This window comes from Prinia subflava, chromosome 13 (genome assembly GCF_021018805.1).
Source record: "Prinia subflava isolate CZ2003 ecotype Zambia chromosome 13, Cam_Psub_1.2, whole genome shotgun sequence".
In the NCBI taxonomy this organism is placed as follows: domain Eukaryota; kingdom Metazoa; phylum Chordata; class Aves; order Passeriformes; family Cisticolidae; genus Prinia; species Prinia subflava.
The window spans coordinates 9,648,420-9,657,500 of NC_086259.1; the positions used below are offsets into that span (position 1 = coordinate 9,648,420).

Sequence of the window (9,081 nt, forward strand, 5' to 3'; positions counted from 1 at the left end):
AACCGGGCAATTTGCTGCTTCCTCTCCCCTCTCACTCCTGCCCGGCCAATACGGAACGCTCCTTCCCGCCCTCCCCGGGTGCTGTCCCGGTTCTCTCCGCACTCCGCCGGTATCGGGTCCTTTTGCCGAGCCCTTCCCTCCGCCTGCCCGGTGCATGTGCCCGGTGTGCCCCGGGCCGGTGAAGCGAGCCCGGGCCGGGCTGCTCCGCTCCGGCACCGCGTCCTCCTTTCCTGGCCCCGCTCCGGCTGCGGGGGGAGCCCGAACAGCCCGAACCGCCCGGACCGGGGGAGCCCGAACAGCCCGAACCGCCCGGGCCGGGTGCGGGGGCAGCCCGAACAGCCCGAACTGCCCAGGCCGGGTGCGAGGAGAGCCCGAACCGCCCGGGCCGGGGGAGCCCGAACTGCCCGAACCGCCCGGGCCGGATGCGGGGGGAGCCCGAACAGCCCGGGCCGGGGGAGCCCGAACCGCCCGGGCCGGCCGCCGGTAGCGGTGCCCGGCGGGAGGGGCAGCCCCGCCGTGTCCCGGTCCTGCCGCTCCGCCGCGGGCTCTTTCCAAGCGGCCAACTTTCGCACGCTATTAGCCCAATTTTTAAATAAATCACGTCTGTTTCTGGGTGAAGAAAATTACCCGGGATGATTAAATGACTGCGTTGAACGATCGCCGACGCTCAAGAGAAAGAGAATACCAACCTACCCCACTGTGCTTTATTTTAATGGATGATAAAATTGTGATGGGTGAGACGAGAGGGGGCAAAAAAAAAAAGGGTGAGGGAGGGAAAGAAAACTTTGTTGCTAATGAGAAAAATGAGGCCGCGAAAACAAAACCGTAAAGAAAAAAAAAATTCTACTCTTGAATAAGGATTAATTCAGTGTCTGTGAATAGGAAACGCTGCGCTGGGTAATTGCAGCGAGGTAGCGCGGCTCCCAGCTGCGAGGCGACGCGGGCACCTTTGTGCGCTTGCCAGGACAGCTCTGGGGAGAGGTAACTTCCCCCGGTCCCCACGGTCTGGTGTCGAGTAACGGGAAATTTAAAATTCCGCGTTTCCAGAGCAAATTATTCCCCCGCCCCCTCCCCTCCCCGCTTCCCCTCGCAGGAGGCCAGCCGGGCGCTCTGCCTGACGGGGCGCGGAGCCCCGAGCCGCCCCTGGCCCCGCACCCTGCGGGCACGGGCGCGATGCTCCTGGCCCCGGCCGGGGCTGGCAGGAGAAAGGGAACGGAAGGCAGCACGGGAGAACGGCCCGGAACTTTCCGCGCAGCGGGCGGCACAGCCAGGGCACCCTTGGCTCAGCTCGGGCACCCATCCCTGAGCCCGGGCACCCATCCCTGAGCCCGGGCACCCATCCCTGAGCCCGGCACAGCCCGGGCACCCATCCCTGAGCTCGGGCACCCATCCCTGCTCCCGGCACAGCCCGTGCACCCTTGGCTGAGCCTGGGCACCCATCCCTGCTCCCGGCACAGCCCGTGCACCCTTGGCTGAGCCTGGGCACCCATCCCTCAGCCCGGCACAGCCCGTGCACCCTTGGCTGAGCCTGGGCACCCATCCCTCAGCCCGGCACAGCCCAGGCGCTCTCCCTCAGCCCGGCACGGAGGGAGGATGCAGGGGCACGGCCGCTCCTCCCGCCTGCACCCATCTCCGCCGCCGGCAGCGAGGGCAGCGCGGGGCGAAGCGGGCAGCCCGGCGGGGCAGCGCCGGCTCCCCGGGAACCCCCGCCCTGCCGCCCCAGGGGCCGGAAGGGTGTCCCGGGGAGCCTCGCCCGCCGGCACCACGGGGAAGCGCTTCGGAAGGGCTGGGGAACAAAAGGCTCTGCGGGCCCTGCGGGGTGCGGCTGGGCTGGGGCAGCGCATCCCCTCGGGCAGCGGAGCCTCAGCCGAGCCCGGGCTGTGCGCGCAGGGTCCGGTCACGGAGCGGGCCGGGGGAAGGCCCCAAGGTACGAGAAAGAAAATCGCTCCTTTTCCTGGTTTTGTTTTTCTGTTGTGTTTTGTTTTGTTTTTAAGCCCCTAACGATGCCAAGCGCGTACGTTACCCAGCGGCGAGAGCGTCCGGGGGCCCGGGGAGGTTGGCGAGCGCGGGGCCCGCCTGCCCGGGCGCGGCTCCCCTCGGGCGCTCAGGACTGCGCTGCCCCTGGGAAGGCTCCCAGGGCTGGAGTTAAAGGCACTCATGAAACTCAAGCCGCGGAGAGGAAACCCTCCCGGAGCGCTGGGGGCTGCTAACCCTTCCCTGGCAACTTTTCTGTGGCACGAATCTCGATTCAGTTTAAAAGGAGAATTAGTTAGTATTTCATTGATAAAAGCATCAAAATCCTTTTAATTTACCTTTTTCTGAGACCAAAAGGTGACTTAAAGTTCTTAAATATTCACATTGACAAGCCAGCTGGCTCTAGCGTACAACTTACATGTTAACAAAAATGCATATCATGTACCAGGTGAACCAACACATTCGAACAGGAAAAGTCCTAAAGACATGAAGTCCAAGAGGTATCCAGGCTACAGCGTTAATACGCAGGATGCATAATCATAGGAATGGGAAAAGTCCTCAAGAAAAGTATTTCTCACCCCAGCTCTTCAGTTGTAAATCCTCTCTAATGCCCAATTTGCAGCTCAGGCTATGGGAAAAGCTAAGTGATCGCTTCTTGTTTAAAAAGGTGGGCAACTCCCCCCACAGTGATCCTGAAAAATAATCCTGTAACACAAAACAAGTGAATTTTGGAATTGTTTTAAATATATATATAGTCACATGGACACAAAATTGGGTATGCCTGTTGGTGGTTTTGAAGGCATAACTTGAAGGCAGCCAATCTATTTTTCATAAATAGTAATGTAAGGAGATGAAAATATTGGACTGAATTATGTTTGACAAACTCCCACTGAGGTTAATGATCATGGCAGGTGTTTAAGGGAAGCCAAATCATGTGCAAGGCCAAAGCAATTAGGTTTTGTTTGGTATGTTTTTTACAATCAAGTTATAAAGCCCACATAGTATATGGAGGCTTCCAAGTGGACATCTTAAAAACAGGTATAGCAGCGTAAGCATGCCACAAACATACAATCTCATAAAATAAAATTAATATCAAATATAAAGCATTTGAACCAAATCAAGCCTTAAACGTAATAAATTATTTCCTTCAAAGGAAACTTACCTAGGCTCAATAAGGTCTTTGCTAGCAGCATTTTTTTTAATAAACAAATTAAAAATGCCAAAATATCTACAATTTTATGAGAAGGAGGAGTTGAATAGTTAATTTTTCACTATTAGGGGGTATGAAAAATATACTAGCAATTAATATGCAATACACATATGTATACCCATACTTACAGATATAAACACACACATACAACCTGGACAGTTCATGTTAACCAAGGGAAAGGCTAAATAATACAAAGTGATTACTAAATACAGGTACACTTTAAAAACACAGAGACAGCAATTTTTTTTATCTGTTGCAAAAATGTATTTGATTACTCGAGTAAAATTACAGTATCTCTGCTGTTAGTAAGTATTAAATGTTAAAGAAACTGGACCTCTTTTCCTTTCACCTTTCTGAGAAAGTGCATGTAACAGTCCAAGGTTCCCCCCATCCCCCCCAATGCCTAATACAAAATAAACAAACACTATACTTGTTCCCTTGGTCAAGGAGTAGGGCTTGGTCTTGTAAGGAACGTATGTACATTTTAATGAAAGTGATGTCTTATTGTATATACAGGAGCATCTACAGGTGCATCCACGGAAGTTGTTCAAGATGCCATACTTAGCAGCATTGTGAAAGTCCAGCACATTTTCTATAATGAATATACCTACAAGGCAAAATGTTACGTCTCAGTTTCAACTACCAAAACAACACTTCAGTATCTTCTCTAATAATCCGCGTGCTTATTACTGTACAGAAATGTATTAACATTTAAGACGACTCAAGTAAAAAGCACAATACAAATAACAGTTCAAAACAGAAAATGTTAAACCTACAAAAATTAAAGCAGTTTTAATTTTATAATAAAAATCAAAAATTGAGCTGTGTAAAGGACCCACACTGTTCAGTCTATATTCTCTCAGTCCTTTTCTTAATTCTGTCTGGAAAAATTAGACAATGTGTTTGCTGATAAAGTTTCCAGCAGGATCAAAGTGTACATTTATATACAGATTTTTATTAGAGATCTAATGCATCACTGAGGCATCGCATTAATACCAGAGTTTGTGTTAAACTGGATATAGAAAATAAGTTAATGCCAGAATAAGATCACCTAGCAGAACAGACTTGCAACTGCCATAAATGTTACAGCAAGTTTACAGCACTCTAGTCGATTAGTATTTAGTTCAAAATACGGGAGACCAAAGTTAATGCTTGCATTTGTTTGCAAAGCAAGGTTATATCACTAATAAATAAGCTCTCTTAGAACTCTAGAAGTAGAACATGGTACAAAACAAAGTCTTTGTAATGTTGTAGCCTGCAGCTTGGAAAAAGCAACCCTAGGTTGCACTATTTGCAGGAATGTTATTTATGGAGGTTTTTTTTCTAATTTGTTACAATTTCTTTGTTGTCTTCCACGAAACGCGTAAAACGGAAGTTAGTCCCATTTTCATTGCTTGCCATTTTCTCCAGACCAGCTAGAGGTGCGTTGGGTTCTGAATTCTGGAGCTTCTCCAGGCTTCCTGTCAAGCCACTGATGGGAGAGCTGCCACCATTGCCCAGGCCCCCCGGTGCCGGAGGGATGCCCCCGTTCTGGATGACGGAGATCTCGTTGGTCTTCATGGCCAAGCCATTGGAGAGTGCAGCTGCATACTGGTTCCAGAAGCTGGACGGGTCTCCGTTCCCTGACCGCGCAGCCAAATCCTTCTGAAACATTTCTGGGAACTTTACAGGATTGCCTCCTAGAAACGTCATGGGGCCATCTACAGAAAGTCGTCTGCCTCGTCTTGCAGGAGTACTGTTCCACATGTGAGTGCCCATGTGAACCTGGAAAGAAAGAAAGGAAGAAACAAACAAACAAAAAATAGAGGTTGACAGGAATTTCAAACTTATTTTGATAACAGATAAGACAGCAGTCCATGAGCATGTCCAGTCTTGTTACATAATGAATGGCACTAAAGATAGAGGATACAGGGCTCTATTTCCCATCTGGAATAATAAACTGCTTCTGGGTTAGCCCATCACCATTACCCAGAATAACCTGTTCTCCCGCTGAACAATGCATTGCTTCTTACTCTTTTTTTTATTACATGTATTTAGTTTATAATGACTTTGCATTATTCTGTCAATTGCAGATAGCTGCTTTCAGGGCTAGAATTGCTATGTCCACTTTCATTGCAATGGTAAGTATTGTATTTGACACCCTTTACCCTATAAACGTCCTTTTCAGACAGGCAGAAAGTATCCTTTACTGATTGCTCATCGGAGAGCCTTGTGTATAGACAGAATGGCCTGAAAGTAATTATTCATCTCACATTACTGGCAGCAACCTCTAGAGAAATACTCTGTCAACAGAAAAATGTACACAGTAAAGTGCTCAACTGGTGTTCTAAAACTTAAGTATATTTGCTTTTTCAAACTCATATCAGTAGGAAATGTTAGTTATATAATCAATTAAAGTAATGCCCATTATTTCCAGAATTATGTTATTAGTTTTTTTAAACACTCATCTTACATGGTAGTTATGAAAAACATCACATTCAAGAGCCTTTCTCTTCTTGAAGAGGTTTGTGAGTTACAAAATGCATTTCTCTGTTAATTAATACTCCTTATCATCATTTGGCTCTTCTGTTTCACACTCTGCATAGCCTTTGCTGGTAGTTTAATTTTAATTAAGTCAAAACAGCACATGCCTCAGACCTGCTGCCAACACGAGCACTCAACAAGAGGCCATCTAGGTCTACCAGAGCTGACTAAACACGCTGTCACACCACAAACACCCAAAGGTACCACTGCTGCAACATTAACAGGTGTCAAAAATCAAAAATCCCCAGCAAGGAGAAAATGAAACTGAAGAACAGTAAGAGGAAAAAGTACCTTCAGATTGCCTTTTGTTGTGAATGCTCTTCCACATATAGTGCAGGCAAAAGGTTTCTCACCAGTGTGCGTCCTTTCATGGATCTGCAGAGCACTGGAAGAAGAGAACGTTTTCCCACACGTGTTGCAGTAGTGCTGTTTTGGAGTTCTTCTGGGGAGAGCAGGGAGCAGCACAGGGGACGTGGCAGAGGACAGTGGCCCCGAAGCAATTAGCCCAGAGGGTGCTTCTTTGCTGTCCTGAGGAGAGCCATGCACGAAGCCGTTGACCTCGGTCTTTATGAGCGATGACAGCGTGTTAGCGGGCATCACTGAAGAGTTCTGACTGGGGCCGATGCTGGAGCTGGGCTCGAAAAGCTGTGATGGTAGATCTCGCATTTGATGTGTCAACATATGCTGCTTCAAATTACCCTTTGTGGAAAAGCCACGATTGCAAACTGTGCAAATAAATGGTCTCTCTTTGGTATGACTTCTGTAATGAATGTCCAAGGCACTCTGACAAGCAAATGTTTTGCCACAAATGTCACATGCAGTGTTTTTAAATTTACCTCTATCTCTGAAAGGAAAGAGCAAACTCAGGGACTCTTCTTTAATCATTTTATCTGTGTTACTAGACGTCAAGTCCAAAGCACCACTGTTAGCAGGGGTTGGAGACAAACCGTTGGCAAACTCACTTGGTAAAGCTCTTAATGGTTTCTCTTCAATACTTGGTGACTTGTGGTAATCATTAGTGCTGTTGGATGGGGACAAGGCCTGCATGGAAGAGGTAGACTCTGAGACAGCAGGGCTTCCAGCACTTTGGCTTTCCATATCACCACCGACTGACGACGAATCGTTAGTTAAAACATCCCCTTCCACTGACCCATTTTCTACTGACTTTAGGCTTGCCTGAAGTTGTTCTGCAAGGCCAGCATTGATCATCTTCATCTGATTTTCCAAAGCAGCAATACTTGACATTTCCAGGGGCAGAGGGGAAGAAGACAAGCTGTCTTGTGATGCATCCACAGATTTAGGTGTATCTGGCACGCTGCTGTCAGGACAGTCTTCCATATTCTCATCTGAGAAGTTGTCTATATCATCAAAATTCTTATCATCAAAAGATCCCGTATCTGATTCCATTGACTCAGGATAGTTTTCTGTCACCGGGGTGTTGGGGATCTGCCCTCCCATGTGCATTCGGATATGCTGCTGTAGCACAACGGCATTGGTGAATTTTTTCTGGCAGATTGGGCAAGAATGTTGCACTCTCAGCGGGGGCATGGCACGATGGACACTGTAGTGAGTCTTTAAGTTGCCCTTAGTAGTGAAAGCACGACCACAGATTTTACATTTGAATGGCCTCTCTCCAGTATGGGTGCGATAATGCATTTTCAGTGCGCTCTGGCAACTGAGAACTCGATGGCAAATGATGCACTCATTAGGATCAGTTGCCTTTTTGTCAATGTTTTCTACAAGTTGCTGCAATTTTGACGTTTCAGACGCTGGCGTTGAATCCAATAGTCCTCCGAATGGAAACTTTGCCTTAAATTGCTCTGACATAAGAGGCATCAGTGGATTTGTAAAAGTGGCGACACCGCTGGAGCCCGAGTCTGCTGCCGGGGAGCTCACGGAGCTGCTCATGTTAGTGACAGTGCTCGTGTTTTGAGGGGTTTCTTCCGTTTTGCCGTTTGAGGTAGGCAGCACACCAGCCTCTACCTCATCAGAAAGTCCATTGGAAACTTTTGACGTGGGATCAGCCGTTCCCGAGTCGCTCTTGACGGAGCAGGGAGGGCTAGCAGAAGGATGGCTAATGGGAATCGGCTGAGGCTCCTCAGTTTTGATGAATGGGGTCAAGCTTGGAATTGTTGGTGGGAGTGGCAGGCCAACAGAAGTTGTAAGGGTGGAGAGGACTGGCTTGCTGTCCAGCCAGCTCGTGACAGGTTTCTCTGGTGGTATAGACATCCCATAAGGAATACCCGTGCTTGTAGGAATATTGTCCAAATGCTCTGGCACTGGGTATGGATTCATTTGAATATGAGGGTATTTTTCTTTGTGACGCTGAAAGTGGACTTTTAAGTTTCCCTTTGTGGAGAACCTGTTTCCACATATGTTGCATTTAAATGGCCTCTCGCCAGTGTGAGAACGCAAATGAATCTGCAAGGCACTGTCACTCCCAAACACTTTAGCACAGAACCTGCATTTATGCTTAAAGAATGCCTCATCTGAATTACTTTTTGCTTCAAATGCAGTTACATTTGGTGGCTTGCTTTTTCTTTGCTGTGCCAGGGCAGTCAAGGAGTTTAAATCCTCTGCAGGTGTTCCAATATTGGACAAGGGACTGGAGAAAACAGAGTTACTAGGGGTGGGCTGAGGTAGAAGTGGATTAGATGCAGGACTTAATAAACTGCTTATTGCAAAAGCTGGTGAAGATGATGCTGATACTGGTGGGTTGGTGAGCTGTGAGCCACCAATAGTTGAAGCCACTTTTTCTGAGGACGGTGTTGTAACTGCTGCTGCCAATATGTTAATATTTGGAGAAGAGCCACTATTGGATGGAATTAGAGTGTTGCCAGGGTTGCTCTGAGGTAGCTGTATAGGGGGTAGCTGTTTCACACCACTGATGCTGGCAGATTGACTAGCAAGGCTTTGTGCTAATCCAGCTGCTGCAGCCAGCTGCTGGGATAAATGGGAACTTAATGTGGACAAGGGGTTGGCAGATGTTCGTAAAGTACCTTGAGAAGGGCTAGAAGGTGTTGGCATGTCTGTATTTTGGGTAGCCAACAATAATATTTGGTGACGAATTTGTTCAATCAGTTGCAACTGATGGATCTGCTGCTGCTGCAATGCCAACAGTTGCTCCATCAGGGCAGGGACGGCGAGTTTAGTGCTCGATGCCCCGTTACATCTCGCCTCCTGTGAGAACTGTGCTACTGCCACTTTAGTACTCTGCAGGTTTTCAATTATTACATTACTATTTATCACTGAAAAGTTGCCTAGTGTTGTCAGATCCCCTATGTGAGGTAGAGAGGTTGTTACAGCTGAGGTACCCATTGTGGAGCTGTTACTGCTTGTAATACTATTGTTGACACTCTTGGAACTGCTACTGC

The 9,081-nt window shown here is 48.0% G+C and overlaps 1 protein-coding gene across 4 annotated transcripts in view; it reads right to left on the reverse strand.

Moving 5' to 3' along the window:
* Positions 1–3,646: 3,646 nt before the first annotated feature.
* Positions 3,647–9,081, reverse strand: part of SALL1 (spalt like transcription factor 1) — a 17,096-nt gene continuing 11,661 nt past the window's right edge. For all 4 annotated transcript variants that reach the window (XM_063410551.1, XM_063410550.1, XM_063410549.1 and 1 more), the window contains exons 3-4: positions 5,999–9,081; positions 3,647–4,948 (exon numbers count right to left, since the gene is read on the reverse strand). The exon at positions 5,999–9,081 is cut by the window's right edge and continues 327 nt beyond it. In XM_063410551.1, the coding sequence (XP_063266621.1) occupies positions 4,508–4,948; positions 5,999–9,081 (3,524 nt within the window). In that variant the 3' untranslated portion in view covers positions 3,647–4,507. The remainder of the gene's footprint in view (positions 4,949–5,998) is intronic.